We start from the raw sequence: 22,500 nt of genomic DNA on the forward strand, positions 1-22,500 counted from the left end.
CCAAGATCTTTGCCTTCTACCCTTTCTACCCTTTCTACTCTTTCTACTCTTTCTACTCTTTCTACTCTTTTCCCCCACCCCATAGGCATGCTATTTCCTGGAGCTCTTGCTCACATATCCTGACTCTCTGGTTTACAGGATTACTCACCCTGGCTCCTTATTTCCTTTCATGTCCCTTCCTTTCTCACACCCCTTGTCCTTGACTTCTAGATTTCAGAAAGTAGCATCATCTATGAGAAGCAGAAAGCCAAGGAGGCCATCGAGAAGGAAAGGAAGAGGGTGCAGGACCTGGAGAACCATCTAACCAAGCAGAAGGAGGTACATAGTTCAGTGAGGAAAGACGTGGAGGGGCCCTTGTGGCTTAGACCAGGGTGTCAGGGGTAGGCAATCTAGGTTCTAATCCTGACTCTACCATCCACCTGGACTGCGGGCAGGAGGTGAATTTCTTACCATGTCTGCACCCTAGATCACCACTCAAGAAGTACAGATGATGCCAGGTGATCAACCTCATTGAGCTGTGAGCCTTGGTTGCTACCATGCTCATCAAACACAAAAGAATATCTTTGAAGAGTGACCTAGTTTTCCACTGTGTTGGGTGACCACACTCACACACACACACACACACACACACACACACACGTTCCCAGTCCGTTGACCTCTCTCTCCCCTATGGTCAGTCACCGGGAATGTTTCTCACCATTCACTGGAGTAAAACACGCTGAGTGCAGGCAGTGCAGACTTGGCTGCACAAGAAGGACTGGCAGCATGTAAGTAGGTGTGCTCTGCAGTCTTTGCGCCAACAGCAAAAAACGCTGCAATGCAGGACTTGAACAGCTCCAAGCTCGTGATAGATGCTCTCGTCTAGTCCACCCCCACACCAGAAAGATCAGAACAGCGTGCTCTTCCTCAGCCCAAGCCTGAGGGTGCCAGCACGACATCCCATGCACATATTTTGTTCTAAGCTGAGCAGAGGAAGCCACATATGTTGTATGATTCCAACTGCACAATGTTCTGAAAATGCAAAACTGTAGGAGCAATAAAATGACTGGAGATTGGGGGCGGGGGAGAAGAAGCAGGAGGAACCTAGGCCATGATACCACAGTAGTGGATTCAGGTCTTTATACATTTGTCCAAACCCTTAGAATGGATAAGTACCAAGAAAGCTGGGGACCCTGGGTGGTGGTGATGGATGATGATGGTGGTGGTGGTGAATATATGTATCAGGAGAGAGCACAGGCTTTGCCGTGCGAGAAGACCTGGATTCACGCCCCTGGCACCACATAGGAGTACACACAGTACCAGGGGAAGCTTCATGAGTGGTGGTTTTTTTCTCGATTCTCCTCTCTCTCTCTCTCTCTCTCTTTCTCTCTCTCTTCCTAACTGATATATAAAGGTAAGATTCCCCAGAGTAGTAGAACCATGTACCTGTGAGGTCTCAGAGCCCGATAAAATAAAATTATGTCAGAGAAATAAATGTATGGCATTTGTAAGTTCACATTATTCAAGGATGGACTGACAAAGGAAGATTCAATTTTGACATTCGAAGGTCGGAAGAAGAATCAGTTTAGGGCAGGCTAGGGGTATGTAGCCATCTGCTAACGCCCATGTCCAATGGAGAAGCAATTACAGAAGCCAGAACTCCCACCTTCTGCTCCCCCTAAAGAATTTGGGTCCAGACTCCCAATGTTAAGAGAATAATTCTGTCAGAACCAGGAGAGAGAAGAGGAAAAAGGGACATTCAGAAGAAGTAATAGGTGTAGGTGTGATGTGGAAAGGAAGAGAAGATGGAATCATGGGGGAAAAAGGAGAGGGATAAATATGTACAAGTATAGACAGATAGTTGTAGAAAAAATAGCCCACCCATAACTGCAACTTTGGGGGAGCTGCTGTAGCTTCCAATGGATGGGACTGGGGATCCAGAACTCTGGTGGTGGGGACGTTGTGGTATGGTATCCACATTATCTTGTAATTTTGTAAAAAAAAAAATTTTTTTTAATTTAAAAGAATCAGTTGGGGGGGGCGGACATGGTGACTGGGCTATGTCAAGATGTGCCGGGGTGTCAGGGGGTGGTGGATGGAGGTGGTCGTCCCAGTGCTGGAGGGAAATGAAGAGTGAAAATATCCTTTGATGAAGGGGAAGGAATCTGACACATTCATCCTGGAAAACGGATTTATATGGCAACATGACAGTGCTCCTAAAATATTTAAAGAGCTGCCTCATAAAAAAAGAGATAAAACCTATTTGATGAGCTCCAAGTGACAGAACCAAGCACATAGACCTGAAATCACAAGAAGACAGATCTTGACTGGATATAGAGTATTGCAATCATTGGAACCTTCCAGAAAGAGCATGGAATTGGGTCTTTAAAAATTTAACAGAACACTGACAGAATAGAGGGAAAAAACAGGAGGGAAAGGAAGTTGGGATGGATATTTATTTTTGAATTTCTTTATTATTTTTTATATTTATTTATTTATTTTCCTTTTTGTTACCTTGTTGTTTTTTATTATTGTTGTAGTTATTGTTGTTGTTATTCATGATGTCGTTGGATAGGACAGAGAGAAATGGAGAGAGGAGGAGAAGACAGAGACGGGGAGAGAAAGACAGACACCTGCAGACCTGCTTCGCCGCTTATGAAACGACTCCCCTGCAGGTGGGGAGCCGGGGGCTCAAACCGGAATCCTGAGTCAGTCCTTGAGCTTAGCGCCACCTGCGCTTAACCCACTGCGCTACCGCCCGACTCCCTATTTTTGAATTTCTGATGTTAATCTGATGTGTGCTGTTTGTCTAGGAAATTCATCTGAAAGAGAGAAAAGAAGTCATGTTAAATGGTAAATTAAATGACAGCCTGGCCATGTTGGAAGAGGCTCAGAAAGCAAAGGCGGCTGAAAATCTCAAAGCAGACGGCCTCGCCATGAAATTGAGTGAAACATTAACCGAACTGGAAAACGCCAAGAAAAAAGTGGTAAGTCAGGACATGGTGAAGCTCTTCCCTCCGGGTGGGACAGATTTCATATATTTATTATTGAATAGAGACAGAGCGAAATGGAGAGGGAAGGAGAGCTGCAGAGGGAGAGAGACAGAGAGACACCTGCAGCCCTGCTTCACCACTCATGATGCTTTCCCCCTGCAGGTGGGGACCAAGGGCTTGAACCTGTATCATTGCACACTGTAATGTGCACGTAACCACCGCCTGGCCCTGGTATGGGAGATTTCAAGAGCCCCTCCCCCATTTTATTCTTAGATAGGAAAGGGAGAAATTGAAAGGAGAGAGGGAGTTAGACAAGAAGAGAGAAAGACACCTGCAGACCTGCTTCACCATTCGTGAAAGTGGAGACCAGGGGCTTGAACCTGAGTCCTCCAGCTCTGTATGTGTGTGCTCAGCCGAGTGTGCCATCACCTGGCCCTCAGGAGGTTTGTTTTCACCCTCTTCTCCCCCTTCCTCCTTCTCCTCCTTTTTCTCCCCTTCTTTTTTTATATTTATTTATTTATTTCCCTTTTGATTTATTTATTTATTTCCCTTTTGTTGCCCCTGTTTTTTTATTGTTGTCATTGTTGTTATTGCTGTCGTTGTTGGATAGGACAGAGAGAAATGGAGAGAGGAGGGGAAGACAGAGAGGAGGAGAGAAAGACAGATACCTGCAGACCTGCTTCACTGCCTGTGAAGCGACTCCGCTGCAGGTGGGGAGCCGGGGGCTCGAACCGGGATCCTTATGCCGGTCCTTGCGCTTGGTGCCACGTGCGCTTAACCCGCTGCGCTACAGCCCAACCCCCTCTTTCTCCTCTTCTTCTCCTTCCTCCTTCTCCATTGTATGCTTTTTCTTCTTTTTATTTATTTTTCCTTTCCTTTCTTCTTTTTCTTCTCTTTTATTTTTCCCTATGTGTGAGAATACCTGGTTTCAACCAACGGTTCTCACTCTCAGTACTCATCAACTTAGACCCAATTGACATTCTGAGTCAGATAAGTCTCGGGGCCAGGTGGTGGCGCACACAGACACACACACACACACACACACACACACACATGCACAAGGACCCTGCTTCAAGTTCCTGGCCTCTACCTTCATGTGTAGCAAATCAGGGCTGCAGGTGTCTCTCTGTCTCTTTCCCTCCCTATCTTCTCTCTCCCTCTCAATTTCTCTCTGTCCTATCAAACAAAAGGGGAGAAGTCACCAGAAATGGTGGATTTGTAGTATAGGTACCAAGCCCCAGCAATAACCCTAGGTGAGAAAAAAAAAAAAAAAAGGAAAGAAAGAAAGAAAGAGAAATAGAGCCTCTTTCTTGTGAGAGCTACCCTATCTAGTATCTTTCATAGTCTCTTTAGTCTCTGTCAACTAGATTCTAGTACCATCCTCTCTGCAGTTGTGACAACAACAACCACAGAAAACAAAACATAAAGTCTTGAGGTTGTCAAATGGCCCCTGCTGAGCCTGGCAGGAGCAGAGGGCACCCACTGAAAAGTGTGGGTGTGCTGAGCAAGGTGAGTGCAGGTGTAATGCTTGCTCCAGGCTGGTCCAGGGTGGTATGATCCAGGGTCCATATGAGATTGGGCTGAAAGACTGAGCAAGCCCAGGATTTGCTGAGACTTTTAAGATAATGTTCTAGGGGACAGGGCGGTGGCACGCCCAGCTGAGCACCCACATTACCATGGGCAAGGACCCAGGTGGTGCACCCAGTTAGGTGCACATAATACGAAGCACAGTGACCAAGCAGGGACTTGGGTTCAAGCCCCTACTCCCCACCTGCAGGGGGGATATTTCACAAGTGGCAAAGCAGGTCTGCGGGTATCTCTCTTTCTCTCTCCCTCTCTAGCTCCCCTTCCCCCACTCAATTTCTCTCTGTCCTATCCAATAAAATGAAAAAAAAGTGGGGAAAAAATGATCACCAGGAGTAGTAGATTGATTCATAGTACCAGCACCAAGCCCCAGCAATAATCCTGGAGGCAAATAAATAAATAAATGTGTTTCTGCTCTCCTGGGGCTGATATTCGAGTGTGAACGATAGAGAAGCGAGAAAACTCAGATAGTGATTAAAGTATTATACATCGGGGTGGAGGGGGGACTTAGCTAACAGAACAGCAAAACGCCACCTCGATGTAAATAGTTGGGGAGGACCTCTTAGAGGGAATGACGTAGGAGCTGAGACCTGAAACAGAAGAAGTTAGTCATGCAAAGATCTCGGAGGCATCTGTGGCCTCGGGAGAACCATGACAGTTACCATTGAAGGGGGACGAGGACACAGAACTCTGGTGGTGGGTGTGCTGTAGAATGATGCCCCTGTTATAATCTTGAAAGTCTCTAATAAAAATATAATGAAAAAAAAAGAGAGAGAGACAACCTGAGCAGCAGCTAAGCTCTCGAGGAGGCCTGTATCCTGAAGAGGAATCAGGAGGGGCAAAGACCGCGTTTAGCGCCTGTGGTGCAGAAGGGGTGGATGGGTATCTTTGACGTCACATTTGTCTGCCTTCCCAGATGATGATGGAGGAGAGGATGCAGTTACAACAGCAGAAAGTCAAAGACCTTCAGGAAGAGCAGCTGTCACAGAAACGGGGGTTTGAAGAAGAAACACTGGAGTACAAGGAGCAAATTAAGCAGCACGCCCAGACCATCGTTAGCCTAGAAGAAAGACTCCAGAAAGTGACTGAACACCATAAAAAAATAGAAGGCGAGATAGCAACTTTGAAGGACAACGAAACAAGTAGGTCTAAGGAGTCACCGGGGAGGGGGTGCAGGTGGTGATGCCTCTGGCTAGACACACACATCACGCTGCGCAAGGACCCCAGTTCAAGCCCCTGGTCCCCACCCTCGGGGGAGGGGGGGAGGGAAGCAGGTGTCTCTCTGTCTCTTTCCGTCTCTATCTCCCTCTCTTCTCTCAATTTCTCTCTGTCTCTATCTAATAGTAAAAATAAATTTAAATGTTTTTAAAAGAATCACTGAGGAGCTCTAACATTGGGGCAGATGCCGATTAACTTCTGGGACTCACCAGGCAGACAGGGAAGGAAGAGGCCACATTGGTTGAGCAAACCCTTTATTCTCCGGAGGCCACCTTTGCTTCTTGTTACCCAACAAGCTCAGGGCCCTCAAGGCCCAGGTTGGGCGGAAGTAATGGCACTGGGGACAGCCTTTGTGCGGAGCCAGTCAGACGCACAGGCCGCTGAAATCATCTTTTCAACACAAGGACGTCTGCACTCAGGGACCTAAGATGTCTCTCTGCCTTCAGCAATTTGAAATGCTGTCTGATGCACTTACATAACCTGCTAGTGGTTATCTCAAAAAAAAAAAAAAAAATCCCAAAGGAAGAGGAGGAACCAGAATACAGAACTAAGAGCACTTGGCTCTCCCTAAATTTTGGCCGAGTGGCATGGCCCACATCAGGGACTCTTGGAGAAGAGCTCTGGAAAGAGAGGCCCCAGGTCAGGGTTTCTTACCTTGGCACTTCTGACACTTGGGACTGGGTAATTCTTTTTTTTTTTTAAGATTTTATTTATTTATTTATTAAGATTTTAAATATTAATTTATTTATTCCCTTTTGTTGCCCTTGTTGTTTTATTATTGTAGATACTATTGTTGTTGCTGTTGGATAGGACAAAGAGAAATGGGAGAGGAAGGGAAGACAGAGAAGGGGAGAGAAAGATAGACATCTGCAGACCTGCTTCACCACCTGTGAAGTGACCCCCCTGCAGGTGGGGAGCAGTAGGCTCGAACCGGGATCCTTACGCCGGTGTCCTTGAGCTTTGCACCACCTGCGCTTAACCCACTGTGCTACCACCAGAGTCCCCAAGATTTTATTTATTTATTAACAAGAAATATATAAGGAGAGAGAGAAAGAGAGAAAGAACCTGATATCATTCTGGTACATGTTCTGCCGGGGACTGAACTCGGGACTTCATTCTTGAGAGTCCAGTGCTTAATCCACTGAGCCACCTCCCAGACCATGGACTGGATAATCCTTTACTGTTGGCGGTGTCTTGTGTATTGTAGGGTGATTAGCAACATCTCTAGTCCCTATGCCCACACTCCACTGTGACCCCCTTGTTCCCTTTTCAAGTTGACCCCTTCATATGGCTTAATTCAAGGAGATGCTTTGTGTCTCATTGCCTGGGAAAACAACTCAGGAGAAGCAGGACAGACTCACAGCAAACAGACATGAGAAGCTTCAGGTCACTTGAACGACTAGGACCCACCACATGCATTCATTCATGCAGTGGTTTTAACTGAGCATCTGTTATGTCTGAAGCTTATTCTGTGTACCGGGAACTTGTGGATGGGACAAGCCAGGAAAAGTCCCTACAGTTAAACAAATCACTCCTCCGACAGGTGGACCGAGAGGAGCAGGACGCCACAGTACAGAGGATGACTCTGTTTCCCAGTCCAGTTTCAGATCAGAAGGAGATTTAGACAGTAATGTGCATGCTTTCTTTTAAAACCTATTTTATTTATTTATTTATTAGATACAGAGAGAAACTGAGAGAAGAGGGAGAGACAGAGAGACCCCTGCAGCTCTACTTCACCACTTGTGAAGCTTTTCCCCCCTGCAGGCAGGGACCAGAGACTTGAACCCAGGTCCCTGTGCACCACCACCTGGCCCCGGGAAGTTTAGACAGAGACCTGCAGGATTAACTACATCTTTTTAAAATTTTCTTTATTGATTCCCTTTTTGTTGCCCTTGTTTTTATTGTTGTTATAGTTATTATTGTTGTTGTTACTGATGTCATCGTTGTTGGATAGGACAGAGAGAAATGGAGAGAGAAGAGGAGACAGAGAGAGGGAGAGAAAGACAGACACCTGCAGACCTGCTTCACTGCTTGTGAAGCGACTCCCCTGCTGCAGGTGGGGAGCCAGAGCCGGGGGCTCGAACCGGCTTGTGCTTTGCGCCACCTGCGCTTAACCCGCTGTGCTACCACCCGACTCCCTAATAACTCCATCTTTTATCACCATATACTTAGACCAGGGTTTGCCATGAAACAGATATCCCATAAGCCTCTGCTGAATGAGAGCATGAATGAGTGGACGTACAGCTAAGTCTGGGGAGGGAGCCAGAAGCAAGTGCAAATGTGGGGTAGGGGGGGAGGCTGAGGAGGGGAGAAGCTTCTCCTCTGGGCAGAAAGGAAGAAATAAGGCAGGAGGTTGGACCCAGTGATGAAGGTTGCACCCTTGCGCCGTCACACAGGGGTTCGCCTCCTCATGTGTTAATGGAGCTCACGGCTTCACATGTGGAGGGTGTCCCCAGCCTGAGACACAGAAGACACAGAGCATGTCCCAGCAGGGAGGGCGGCAGCAAGCTGTCAGGAAGGTTTAGCTAGTGCGAGAGATTCCAGTGTGTCCAGAAGCAACAGGGAAGGAAGGCACCAGCTCCCTGAGGGTTGTGACAAGGCTGTGACTGTCTCTCTGGTGCAGCTCAGAAGGAAACAGTCCAGGACACTGCAGCAGCCTCTCCCACATCGCCTCCAGCCGCGTCTCCCTCAGAGAATACTGCCAAGGACACGACGGTATGCGACCACCTGATGTAAGTACCTAAAGGGTGTGTGGACGCCATGTGAAGTCCTGTTTCTGACCCATCCTCAGAATCAGAAAGAAAAAAAAAATGGGGGGGGGGGTTCATTTGGATGTTGTTTGAATTTCTGTTAGTTTTTTTTTAACAATTTTTATTTGTTATTGATAGTTCCGTTACAAGATTGTAAGATGACAATGTCTAGTCCCACTCCACACCCACCGCCAAAGTTCCATGTCCCCGAAAAGGACCACCAGAGTTCTCACAAGTCTTACAGTTTGCTTGGTTCTGTTTTGTTTGGATTTTTTTTTTTTTTTTTTGGCAAATTCACATAAATCAAAGCTCTAGATTCCACATATGAGTGAAACCATCTGGGAGTTTTCTTTCACTAAATATCATCACCTCTAGTCCCATCCACTTTGTCTGAAAGAACACAATAGCTTTTTTATTGCAGAGTAGTATTCCATGGAATATATATCCCATAAGTGTTTTAGACAGTCTTCTGCTGATGGGCATCTAGGCTGCTTCCACTCTTTTGCTGTTGTGAATAATTCAGCTATAAACACAGGGGTGCATATATGTCCCTTCTAATTAGTGCTTCTATTAGTGTCCACTGGATAACTAAGAGTGGTATTGCTGGGTCATAAGGTAATGCCATTTTCATTTGTTTAAGGACGCTCCATGCAGTCTTCCAATTCCTTTATTAAGTTGGTATAATGTTGTGGACAGCCCAGGTATATATGCCTCATGTGCTTTAGCTTTCTTACCTGCGGAATAAGGCAATAGCTTTCAGGCACATAGATGCCACTGGGCTGTGTGAGTCAGTGCTGTGCTAAGCTCCATCCTTCCTCCTTCCCATGGAAGACTGCTCCTCTGGGCGTAGTCAAGCTCCCTGCCAACCACCGTGAATCTCCTCGTACAAAAGGCACCAGCCTTTGCTATCCAGGCTTCACACTTCCTTCCACAAAAGGTCCCACAAACACCACTCATTCATTTCCACCTCTCTGTTAGGAATTAAAAGAACCTGGTGAGACAATAGCGGCCATTTCATCCCTTTCTCTCTTCTTGCTTGTCCTCAGAGCACTCCTTACACTCACACACACACACACACACACACACACACACACACACAGTGTCTTCTAACCTCTTTACACCAAAGATGAAAAGTCCAAAAAAGCGGACAAAGGAATCCTCCTGCACTGCTGGTGGGAAGGTCAATGGGTCCAACCTCTGTGGAGAGCAGTCTGGAGAACTCTCAGAAGGCTAGAAGTGGACCTGCCCTGTGACCCTGCAATTCCTCTCCTGGGGATAGATCCTAAGGAACCCCACACACAAAAAGTCTGTGAACACCTATGTTCACAACCACACAATTTTTTTAATTTCTTTATTGGAGGATTAATGATTTACAGTTGACAGTAAAATACAATAGCCTGTACATGTGTAACATTTCCCAGTTTTCCACACAATTCAACCCCCACTAGGTCTTCCTCTGCCATCATGTTCCAAGACCTGCACCCTCCCCACCTACCTCAGAGTCCTTTACACCAACTCCAATCCAAGTTAGAGCGGCAAAATTTCTAACAGCCAAAACCTGGAAGCAACCCAGGTGTCCAACAACAGATGAGTGGCTGAGAAAGTTGTGGTCTAGATACACAATGGAATACTACTCAGCCATTAAAAATGATTAATTCACCTTCTTGATCTCCTCTTGGATGAAGTTTGAAGGAATCATGTGAAGTGAGATCAGCCAGAAAGAGAAGGATGAAGATAGGATGATCTCACTCAGAGACAGAAGCTGAAAAACAAGATCAGAAGGGAAACACTAGGCAGAACTTGGACTGGAGTTGGTGTATTGAACCAAAGTACAGGACTCGGGGGTGGGAGGAGGGAGGGAGGGTTCAGTTCCTGAAACATGATGGCAGAGGAGGAGAGGAGGGCCTAGGTGGCAGGGGAGAGGGGCGCTCAAGTGTTATTCAGAAAACTGAGAAATGTTATACATGTACCAACTACTGTATTTTACTGTTGACTATAAACCATTCATCTCCCCAATAAAGGAAAAAAAAAAACTCAGCCCTTTGTCCCTGGAGTGCCAGCCCCAGACTGTGTGAAGTGAGGCTTTAAAAGGAGGACCTTCCTTTTTCACAATGTGCTCAAAAGTCCACGAGCTTATGGACTCATCTTGACAGAAACTCGGGCAGGAAGGAGTGTCATCTTCATGTAAATCACTGTCATATTTCAGTCTCAGAGGGAACCCAGCAGAGACAATATCATTTTTTTTTCAAATTAAGGTCCATCGGATGAATTTTTGTCTTGAGAATTTTTTTTAATTGAAGGGGGGTTAATGGTTTACAGTAAATACAGTTGTTGATACATGTGTAAAATATCTCAATTTTATGCACACACCAGGACCTGAAAGCCATCCCCCCCCCCAAGGTGGTTTTTCTTTGGTGCAATACACCATACTCTGTATTTCCCCTTTCTGTTCTTATTTCTGTTTTGAGACTTAAAAGAGAGTCTCCTTTATCCCCATGGCTGGAACTGGCATCACACCTACCGTCACTGGCTGAGGTTCATTTTGTATTTGCGTTTAACCTTTCTAGGTGCTTATAGCTGCTATGTAGACTGAGTTGAACTAACTTTGCCTCTTTGTGTGTGTGTGTGACTTTCAGAGAAGACTTGTTCACTGCTCAGAAGGAAATCTTGTCTCAGCAGGAGGTCATCATGAGGCTAAGGAAAGACCTCACCGAGGCACACTGCCGAATGTCAGACTTGAGAGGTTTGTGTGACTGACAGACATCCTGTCGTACTTTGACAAAGAAACGCGATGTGGTTTCAGAGTTGGAAAGCTTGTTGTTAAAAATATCAGTTGGGGGGTTGGTTGGTGGCTCTGTTGGTAGAGTGAACATGTTACATGTGCACAGACTCGAGTTCAACACCTTGCCCCACCCCACGGCCCCACCACAGGGGAGAAACTTACACAAGTAGTGAAGCAGGTCTGCAGGTGTCTCTCTCTCTCTCCCTCCCCCTCCCCTCTCAGTTTCTCTCTGTCTCTATGCAAAATAAAGAAATTAAAGTATTGAGGGCTGGGAGATGGCATACCCAGTCAAACACACATAGTAGAAGCGCAAGGACCCGCACAAGGGTCTGATTTCAAGCCCCCGCTCCCCACCTGCAGGAGGGTCACTTCACAAGCAGCAAAGCAGGTCTGCAGGTGTCTCTTTCTCTCTCCCTCTCTATCTCCCCCTCCTCTCTCAATTTCTCTCTGTCCTATCCAATAAAATAGGGAAAATGGCCACCAGGAGCAGTGGGTTCGTAGTGCTGGCACTGTGCCCCAGTGATAACTCTGGAGGCAATAACATAAAATAAAAGTATTAAAAACAAAGAAACGGAGAAAAATCTTTTGAGGCAGGCCAGATTGCACTCATGTCTGGGACCGCGGGCATTGTAACCTACTTCCAGCACAGCTGCTTCCCAGGGCTGATGTGGACGTCTGAGCTGCCTGAAGAGGAACCCAGAGTTCTCTCTTCCGGACAGGCGCAGGCAAGTCTAGCTGAACATTCTGTGTCCTTCTCATTTCCTCATTATTCTCTCTCTGCCTCCTTTCATCTTGCTCCTTATACATGCTTTTGTTTTATTTCTTATGATTACTATCTGCCTATGTCTGGCTTCCATCAAGTCAAAAGGCATTAAGCAAGAAGGAGGTATAAAAGCGATTGTGGGAATAGAGGGGGGTGAGGAACGCTCTGTTTCCCTCACACCCAACTCTAAGCCTTTGCGTCCCAAACCTTCCCTTGGCATTTGGTCCCCTAGGGGGTTTCTGTGAATGTCCCCATGGCTCTTGTGACTGTTTCATGGATAAAATGTGACAGAGAGGCTACAATATCCGGTTCGAGAATCAAGAGGCTATGAGCCAGGGCTAGATAGCATCATGATGATGCAAAGAGACTGCCATGCTCCATGCAACATCTGACATTCAGTGTCCTTTGTCGCCTTAAGCTAGAGCTGAACAGTGCTCTGGAAAAATATTATTATTATTATTATTATTATTAGCCAATTCCGGATCGATTTATTAGCTGTATGACTTTGCCCATGTCATTTGACCTTTCCAGCTGCAGTTTCTGCACCTGCAAAGTGGGGCTATTCATGTCAGCCCTCTTGGAGGGCTGCTTCCAAGATTCAAGCCAACCCTAGAGTTTTAGGTTAGGCTTCTCGAGAAGCGGATCCAGATGTAACTTTGAGAGGTAGCCCCAGGCTTGGAGGGAAAAGAGAGGATTGAATCAGGGAAAAAACGGGGGGCAACTAATGTATAAACATGGACAGAAAGTTGAAGAGATGATGGTTGGCCGATGTCTCCAACCTTAGGGGAACTGTGGTGGATTGCAGTGGGGAGGCTGAAGGTTCAGAGCTCTGGTGGTGGGAGGGGTGTGGATTTAAACCCCTGTCGACATGTACTTCTGTCATATAACAATAAATAAATAATAATAGCGAGTCGGGCGGTGGCGCAGCGGGTTAAGCGCAGGTGGCGCTAACCGCGGGGACTAACATAAGGATCCCAGTTCGAGCCCCCGGCTCCCCACCTGCAGGGGAGTCGCTTCACAGGCGGTGAAGCAGGTCTGCAGGAAAAAAAGTAAATAAATAAATAAACAAATAATAACTTAAAAGAGAGGGAGAGAGGTAGCCCCAGGAAGCAGCTATTGAGAACGAAGTCTGGTGGGAAAAGAGGAAAGCAAACAGCTTCTCTGTTGTCACTGGGGAAAGGGCGCTTGATTCCACGGGGGAGAGCAGGGCACCTGGGTAGGACACTTCCTATTGGGTTGCCTACCTGCGGGTGAGAGAACTGATCCGCATACTCCACCTGAGCAGAGAGGGCTCCAGAGGACTCGGGACATGCAAGCAGCTAGAAGTCGGTCCCGGGCATCTGTGCAGGTGCCGGCAGCCTCTGCTGGTATTAGACAGAGAGAGCAAGAGCACAGGGTACCTCACGGAGCCAGCACCCCCTAACAGGTGACGACCACATGCCCGCAAGTTCCCAGAAGGCCGTCTCACCCCACGGTTTTCTTGTGGGTCGGGGTCTAGTGGGAACCCAAGCAGGGCGATGCCTCACTAGCGTCCCTGTCACCATCAGGGGAGCTCACTGAGAAGCAGAAGGTGGAACTGGAGCGGAACGTGGCGCTGGTCCAGCAACAAAACCTGGAGCTGAGTGGCCTGAAGGAGAAGTTGATGCAGATGGCCGGCGTGCTGGACAAAAAGGACAAGGAGCTGCAGGTCCTCAGGGAGAAGCTCAGGTGTGGGGCAGGTCTGCGTGGCGGGGGAGGCGGCACACACAGCGGTGACCCTGGAGGCCAGAGAGGAGCTGGCTTGTGACTGGAGGAAAGAATGAATGGACGGACAGACGGACAGACAGACGGTGGCCTGTGTTTCACTGCTTCACAGCCCCACCTGGTGCAGCAGGCTGCGCTGTGGCTTCCTGTGGTGCCTCTCAGCACTCCTGCCTCTGAGAGGCCTTGTGGAAGGTCTGCGCTTAAAAATCACTTCCTGGGAGTCAGGCGGTAGCGCTGGGGGTTAAGCGCACACAGCGCCAAGTGAAAGGACCGGCGTAAGGATCCCAGTTCAAGCCCCGGGCTCCCCACCTGCAAGGGAGTTGCTTCATAGGTGGTGAAGCAGGTCTGCGGGTGTCTGTCTTTCTCTCCCCCTCTCTGTCTTCCTCTCCTCTCTCCATTTCTCTCTGTCCTATCCAACAACGAACAACATCAACAACAATAATAACCACAGCAAGGCTACAACAATAAGGGCAACAAAAAGGGGGTGGGGGGGGATGGTCTCCAGGAGCAGTGGATTCATGATGCAGGCGCTGAGCCCCAGCAATAACCCTGGAGGCAAAGAAAAAAAATCACTTCCTCCCAGAAGCCTTCCGTCATCCACCCTCACCAAACACAGTCCTTTCTTCAGCAGGGGCCCCCAGCCCTGAGCTCTGCTTAACCTCACAAGTGGTCAAAAAGCCAGGCTAGCTTCATCTTCTCTCCCCATGATGTGACAGGATCTGCGCCGTGCACAGTCCCGACTCTGCAGCCTCCATATATATGGGTTTTTTTTTTGGGGGGGGGGGTTTGCCTCCAGGGTTGTGGCTGGGTTTCAGTGCCAGCACTACAAATCCACTACTCTTAGAGGTTTTTTTTTTTTTTTCTTTTTCATTTGTATTGAATAGGACAGAGAGAAATTGAGAGGGGAGGGGAAGATTGAGAGGAGGGAAAGAAAAAGATAGAAACCTGCAGACCTGCTTCACCGCCTGTGAAGCGACTCCCCTGCAGGTGGGGAGCCGGGACTTGAACCTATGTTTAAAATACATAGAAAACACCACTGTCCTGCGATCCATCCAAAAAGAAGTCCACGTGGGTTTGCTATTTCATCCACCCTTCATCCGTATCTCGGCATAACTAGTGTTTCCCCCCCCAAGAAAGCTTGAGCAGTGTTGATGTCCCGTGTAAGCCCTGAAGCTGCACAGACCTTATGGCTGGTGGGCAAGATGGACACATGTAGCAGTTATGTGAGATTCCACACTGGGCTTCTGGGTTCAAAGTCAGGTACGTCCATTTGCAAATTACGACCACAGGCAAACAGCTGTGTGTCTCTCTTTCCTGAGGTCCTGGGTTCAGTCCCTGGCACAACCATAAGCCAGAGATAAACATGATCTGGGAGAGGGAGAGAGAGAGAGAAAACACGAAATGGGCTAATACCTAAAAGGATTAGGGCACCCAATAAACACCCCCATAGATCAAAGGAACCCTCCTGCACTGCTGGTGGGAATGTCAATAGGTCCAACTTCTGCGGAGAGCTGTCTGGAGAACTCTCAGAAGGCTAGAAATGGACCTACCCTATGACCCTGCAATTCCTCTCCTGGGGATATATCCTAAGGAACCAAACACACTCATCCAAAAAGATTTGTGTACACATATGTTCATAGCAGCACATTGTGTAATAGCCAAAACCTGGAAGCAAACCAGGTGTCCAACAACAGATGAGTGGCTGAGCAAGCTGTTGTCTAGATACACAATGGAATACTACTCAGCTATTAAAAATGGTGACTTCACCTTCTTCACTTCATCTTGGATGGAGCTTGAAGGAGTCATGTGAAATGAGGTCAGTCAGAAAGAGGTTGAATATGGGATGATCTCACTCATAGACAGTAGTTTAAAAATAAGAGCAGAAGGGGAAACTGTAAGCAGAACTTGGACTGGAGTTGGTGTGTTGCACCAGAGTAAAAGACTCAGGGGAGTGAGGAGGGTTCAGGTCCCAGAACATGATGGCAGAGGACAGCCTAACAGCAGTTGAATCGTTAACATAGAAGACTGGGGAATGTTATGCATGTACAAACTACTTTTGACTGTAATTTGCTGTCGACTGTAAACCATTAATCCCCCAATAAAGTTTTTTTTAATCCCAAAATTGCCACTGCTGACCTCCCTCACACCTGGTCTGTGATGCAAGGACCAGCAGGTGCCCACTGCCATAACCACTATCCTCTTAGCCCCTGGAGCAATTTCTCTAGAGATCTGTGGGTAGGAAGTCTGAAGTTACCAAGAGTCCGTTCACATACGTGTGGGGTTCCTTTTCCTGCTCCATCGGTAGATGCCTAGTTCTTGAAATCTCGTGGTGACTCACCTTCTGTCTCCCAGGAGCTCTCAAGAGAAACAGAAACTACAGCTGCTCAAGGAGGCCGGGAACACAACCCAGAAGTGTGACATCTCGGTGCAGATAGAACCGCCCCAGAATGATATCATCGCCAGCAGCCACGAGGTGAGTGACTGTCCCGTTCTGGCTGCTCAAGACGATGTGCTGAGAACAGCCAGTTTATTTAACAGGTTATGAGCAAAATTATAGTAGCAGGTGACATACACTTTTTTTTTTCTTTTTGCCAGAGCACTGTTCAACTCTGGCTTATGGTGGTGCATGAGATTGAACCTGGGACTTTGAAACCTCAGGCATGAGAGTCTATTTGTATAACCATTATGCTATCTACCCTCTACCCGGTGACATATATTCTCCAAGTTAGAGTTCACACACACACACACATAACACTATTCAATGGACATCTTAAAAATCTACCTTGTTGTTTTAAATAGAATTCTATTGTGTTCCCTTTTTTTTATTTTCAACTAGTCCCCTATTAGTGAACAGTTTTGTCCTGCTTTCATACACACAGGGAGAGAGAGAGAGAGAGAGAGCAGAATACCAGAGCACTGCTCATCTCTGGCTTCTGGTGGTACTGGGGATTGAACCTGGGAGCTCTGAGCCTCAGTCATGAAAGTCTTTTAAATAACCACTATGAAATGGCTGGGCTCTGAGCTTGAGAGGGCCAGACTGCTCCCCCAAAGAAACCATTCACACTGCATAGGTGTCTCCTGGTGACTTCTCAGGTGCCTTCCCAGCAGCCTTTGCACACCTGAGAGATGCAAAATGTGCATGAGACCTAGTACTGCGTCCTTGAGTGAGGTTTCAGCATGCTGTCCCTTCAAAAGTGACACTTTCAATTCTGTCCCTGAGATGGGGCCTGTGATGTTCCCCAGTGTCCTCAGACCCAGAAGCCCTCATCTCTGTGAAACCAGAGAGCAGGGGCGTCTCAGTGACAAGCTTGGGATTTTCACTTGGAAACACAGCCAAATGTGTCAGCTTGCCTGCCTTCTTTCTAGTAGATGCCTTTCCCTTGCCAAATAGCAGGGAGCCAGGGCTGCCCACAACTTGAATAAAGGACCCAGCCGGCTATCCTTGGCTCAGTTCTCTGCTAGAGTACTTGCTATAGCAGACGTGTCTCCTTGTTGTAAACTGGGGCTGTAGGGAGTTGCTCCTGCCTGGCTCCGATGACAGAGTGGCTCGCACTCCTTTTGGAATTCCAGATAAACGTCTGTTTATTTGCTCAGCAGCTCTGGGGCACCTGCTTTGTGCCAGGCCTTGTGCTGGTTCAGGGGAAGACACACCAGGTCTCTACCCACCCTGCTACCCTGTCTCCTGCCTGACTCCCAGGGGATTAATGTTTTACATTTGACAGTGAATACAATGGTTTGTACATGCATAACATTTCTCAGTTTTCCACATAACGATAGAACCCCCACTAGGGGGAGTCGGGCTGTAGCGCAGCGGGTTAAGCACAGGTGGCGCAAAGCACAAGGATCGGCATAAGGATCCCGGTTCGAACCCCAGCTCCCCACCTGCAGGGGAGTCGCTTCACAGGCGGTGAAGTAGGTCTGCAGGTGTCTATCTTTCTCTCCTCCTCTCTGTCTTCCCCTCCTCTCTCCATTTCTCTCTGTCCTATCCAACAACGACAACAACAATAATAACTACAACAATAAAACAAGGGCAACAAAAGAGAATAAATAAATAAAATAAGTATTTTTTTTTAAAAAAAGAACCCCCACTAGGTCCTCTGTCATCCTTTTCCAGGACCTGTACTCTCCCCCCCACCCACCCCAGAGTCTTTTACTTTGGTGCAATACGCCAACTCCAGTTCAGGTTCTACTTGTGTTTTCTCCTCTGGTCTTGTTTTTCAGCTTCTGCCTGTGAGTGAGATCATCCCATATTCCTCCTTCTCGTTCTGACTTATCTCACTTAACATGATTTCTTCAAGTTCCATCCAAGATTGGGTTAAAATGATGAAATCACTATTTTTAATAGCTGAATAGTATTCCATTGTGTATATAAACCACAACTTGCTCAGCCACTCATCTGTTGTTGGACACCTGGTTTGCTTCCAGGTTTTGGCTATTACAAATTGTGCTGCTACAAACATAGGTGTACACAAATCTTTTTTGGATGGGTGTGTTGGGTTCCTTAGGATATATCCCCAGGAGAGGAATTGCAGGGTCATAGGGTAGGTCCATTTCTAGCCTTCTGAGAGTTCTCCAGACTGCTCTCCACAGTGGTTGGACCCACTGACGTTCCTATCAGCAGTGCAGGAGGGTGCCTTTGTCCCCACAACCTCTCCAGCATTTGCTGCTATTACCTTTTCTGATGTATGACATTCTCACAGGAGTGAAGTGATATCTCATTGTTGTCTTGATTTGCATTTCTCTGACAATCAGAGACTTGGAGCATTTTTTCATGTGTTTCTCAGCCTTTTGGATCTCTTCTGTGGTGAATATTCTGTCCATGTCCTCTCCCCATTTATGGGTGGGGTCATTTGTTTTCTTGTTGAGTTTGGCAAGCTCTTTATATATTTTGGTTATTAAACTCTTGTCTGATGTATGGCATATAAAGATCTTCTGCCATTCTGTGAGGGGTCTCTGGGCTTGACTATTGGTTTCTTTTGTGCAGAAGCTTTTTAATTTGATGTAGTCCCATAGGTTTATACTTGCCTTAGTCTTCTTTGTAATTGGATTTGTTTCACAGAAGATGTCTTTAAAATTTATGCAGAAAAGAGTTCTGTCAATATTTTCCTTTAAGTATTTGATAGTTTCTGGTCTAGCATTCAAGTCCTTGATCCACTTGGAATTTACTTTTGTACTTGGTGAAATATAGTGGTTCAGTTTCATTCTTCTGCATGTTTCAACCCATAATTTCCAACACCATTTGTTGAAGAGACTCTGCTTTCCCCATGTAATAGTCTGGGCCCCTTTGTCAAAGATTAGATGTCCATAGGTGTGGGGGCTCACTTCTGGGCTCTCAATTCTATGCCACTGGTCAGTGTGTCTGTTCATGTTCCAGTACCAAGCAGTTTTGATGACAATGGCCCTATAGTACAATTTGAGGTTTGGGAGTGTGGTGCCTCCAGTTTTGTTTTTTGTTTTGTTTTGTTTTTAGTCTTTTTTGCCTCCAGGGTTATTGCTGGGGCTTGGTGGCTGCACTACAAATCCACTGCTGCTGCAGGCCATCTTTTTTCCATTTTTTGTTGCCCTTGTTGCTTATGGTTGTTGTTGTTATTGCCGTTGTTGTTGTTGTTGTTGTGTATGACAGAGAGAAACCGAGAGAGGAGGGGAAGACAGACACTTGCAGACCTGCTTCACCACCTGTGAAGGACTTCCCCCGCAGGTGGGGAGCTGGAGGCTCGAACCGGGGTCCTCATGCCAGTCCTTGTGCTTTGCGCCATGTGTGTTTAACCCGCTGTGCTACCACCCAGCCCCCTCCAGTTCTGTTCTTTCTTCTCAAGATTGTTTTGGCAAGTCTAAGTCTTTTCTGGCTCCAGATAAACATTTGTAGCATTTGTTCTAGTCTCCTAAAAAATGTTCTTGGGGTATTGATGGGGACGGCATTAAATTTGTATATGGCTCTGGGTAGTATATTCATTTTAATGACGTTAATTCTTCCAACCTATGAACATGGAATATCTTTCCGCTTCTTTATGTCTTTTTCTATTTCCTTAAGTAGCGACTCATAATTTTCAGTATACAAGTCTTTCACTTCTTTGGTTAGGTTTATTCCTAGATATTTTATTGTTTTGTTGCTATAGTAAAAGGAATTTATTTCTGGATTTCATCTTCTTCTAGCTTAGTGTTTGCATAGAGGAATGCCACTGACTTTTGAATGTTAATTTTATAGCCTGACACCTTACTGTATTGCCTGATGATTTCCAGTAGAAAAGCTTCCCTATTCTTTAGCCCTCTGGGAGTATGGACCAAAATTCTTTATGGGATGCAGAAGGTGGGAGGCTTCTGTAATTGCTTCTTCACTGGACATGGGTGTTGGCAGGTGGATCCACATCCCCAGCCTGTTTCTGTCTTTTCCTATTGGAGTAGGGCTCTGGGGATATGGGGTTCAGGGGCATACTGATGAGGTTGTCTGCCCAGGAAAGCCAGGATGGAGTCATGGTAGCATCTGAAACGTGGTGGCGGAAAGGCAGTGAGATAGAAAGCAGGACAAATATTATGAAGCAGGATTATTCCAGACGTCAGTGGAGGCGGGGATGGGGTGGAAGTGGGGGATAGTGGGGGCCGGAGGAAGGCTGCTAGATAAAAGGGAAAGAAGTATTTGTTCCTTCTCAGAATGGATTGGTTTTCCACACTCAGGCAACTTCCTGCTCTCTAAGCCAGAGTGGGTCAGAGGGCTTAAGAGTTGTATGAGAAAGAATCTCCATCCTCTCTAAATAAATCAGTTCCCAGAAGAGCTTGGAATCAGGGTCACATTAAGCCAGGGTGCAGGCTGCAGACTGAAGAAAGATTGTCACTGAGTCTGTGCTGCAGCTGCTTCAGCCCTGACACAGTGGCCCTTGCCTCCTGTCCACTTCCTGTGCACACACATGCTCACACAGTCACTCAGACACACTCACATACACTCACACACACTCACTCCTGTCCACTTCCTGTGTACACATACTCTCACACACTCTCACTCACACATACACACACACTCACACACACATACACACACAGTGACACACAATCACACACTCACAAGACACACACACTCACACACATTCACACACACTTACACACGCACACACACACTGACACACACTTACACACGCACGCACACACACTGACACACACATTCTCTCACACACACACACTCACACACACACACACTGACACACACTGACACACTCACACAGACACACACACATATACACACACAGTGACACACAATCACACACTCACAAGACACACCACACTCACACACATTCACACACACGCACACACGCACGCACACACACACTGACACACACACACAGTGACACACACTCACACACTGACACACACACACTGACACACACATTCTCACACACACACTCACACACACACACACTCACACACACTCACACACTGACACACACACACTGACACACTCACATACTCACACTCACACACTGACACACACACACTCACACACACCATTTCAGGTGTTTCCTCCTAGGTAGACATACATGTCAAGAAGCAAAGCTAAGCCATGGTTCCATCCTGACTTCCTTAGGCAGACGCCCTCACCCATGTGTCCTGGAGCCCCACCTCCCCAGAGCCCTGCCCCACTAGGAAAACACAGAAACAGGCTGGGAGTGTGGATCTACCCGCCAATGCCCATGTCCCGTGGAGAAGCAATTACAGAAGCCAGAACTCCTACCTTCTGCACCTCCAAAATAATTTTGATCCAGACTCTCAGTGGGGGAGAAGTGATAGGAGGAAGAGGACAAGAGGGCTCTGAACTCCAGCTCCATCAGGACCCAGAGAGAGAAGAGGAAAAAGAGAGGGACATTTGGATGGAGTAATAAGATTATGTGTATCTTGGAGGGGAAGGGAATATAGGAATTTAAAGGGAGAGGGAAATCTATGCAAATATAGACAGATAGTTATATAAATAATAGTTAACCCATATCTGCGACCTTAGGAGAACTGCTGTAGCTTCTTTTATTATTTATTTATTTATTTATTTATTGGGGATTGTTTTACAGTCGACAGTAAATACAATAGTTTGTACATGCATAACATTTCTCAGGTTTCCACATAACAATACAACCCCCACTAGGTCCTCTGTCATCCTTTTCCAGGACCTGTGCTCTCACCACCACCCACCCACCCCAGAGTCTTTGACTTTGGTGCAATACGCCAACTGCTGTAGCTTCTAATGGGAAGATTGGAGATTCAGAACTCTGGTGACAGGAATGATGTGGAATTATACCCCCTGTTGACATGTAATTTTATAAATCAATACTAATTAACTAATAAAATGAGGAGGAGGAGAGGAAAGAGGAGGAGGGGGAGTAGGGTGGAGGAGAAGGAGAGGAAGAAGGAGGAGGAGGAGGAGGAGGAGGAGGAAGAGGAGGAGGAGGGAGGAGAAGAAGAAGAATGTGAAAAGCCAATGTAGAAGCAGCCTAAGAGGTGGACCAGCGGGAGTCAGGCGGTAGCGCAGCGGGTTAAGCACACGTGGCGCAAAGCGCAAGGACCGGCTTAAGGATCCCAGTTCGAGCCCCCGGCTCCCCACCTGTAGGGGAGTCGCATCACAGATGGTGAAGCAGGTCTGCAGGTGTCTGTCTTTCTCTCCCCCTCTCTGTCTTCCCCTCCTCTCTCCATTTCTCACTGTCCTATCCAACA

At 47.0% G+C, this 22,500-nt stretch overlaps 1 protein-coding gene and 1 long non-coding RNA gene across 4 annotated transcripts in view; one reads left to right on the forward strand and one right to left on the reverse strand.

The window, feature by feature from the left end:
* The window catches only part of LOC132536434 (forkhead-associated domain-containing protein 1-like), a 45,780-nt gene that overhangs the window by 7,341 nt on the left and 15,939 nt on the right, over nucleotides 1–22,500 (forward strand). For 2 of the 3 annotated variants that reach the window (XM_060184300.1, XM_060184299.1), the window contains exons 1-7: nucleotides 231–318; nucleotides 2,793–2,966; nucleotides 5,473–5,698; nucleotides 8,398–8,506; nucleotides 11,161–11,267; nucleotides 13,617–13,776; nucleotides 16,165–16,285. In XM_060184300.1, the coding sequence (XP_060040283.1) occupies nucleotides 2,823–2,966; nucleotides 5,473–5,698; nucleotides 8,398–8,506; nucleotides 11,161–11,267; nucleotides 13,617–13,776; nucleotides 16,165–16,285 (867 nt within the window). In that variant the 5' untranslated portion in view covers nucleotides 231–318; nucleotides 2,793–2,822. Of the gene's footprint in view, nucleotides 1–210; nucleotides 319–2,792; nucleotides 2,967–5,472; nucleotides 5,699–8,397; nucleotides 8,507–11,160; nucleotides 11,268–13,616; nucleotides 13,777–16,164; nucleotides 16,286–22,500 lie in introns of those variants that run through there. The other variant, XM_060184301.1, reaches the window with a different exon arrangement.
* LOC132536435 (uncharacterized) lies at nucleotides 11,262–13,688 on the reverse strand. The gene is made up of 3 exons (XR_009548014.1): nucleotides 13,538–13,688; nucleotides 13,314–13,430; nucleotides 11,262–11,378 (listed from the first exon to the last, which is right to left on the reverse strand). It is a non-coding gene; the product is annotated as an uncharacterized LOC132536435 (long non-coding RNA).

The sequence above is a fragment of the Erinaceus europaeus genome, unplaced genomic scaffold (genome assembly GCF_950295315.1).
Source record: "Erinaceus europaeus unplaced genomic scaffold, mEriEur2.1 scaffold_885, whole genome shotgun sequence".
NCBI lineage: Eukaryota > Metazoa > Chordata > Mammalia > Eulipotyphla > Erinaceidae > Erinaceus > Erinaceus europaeus.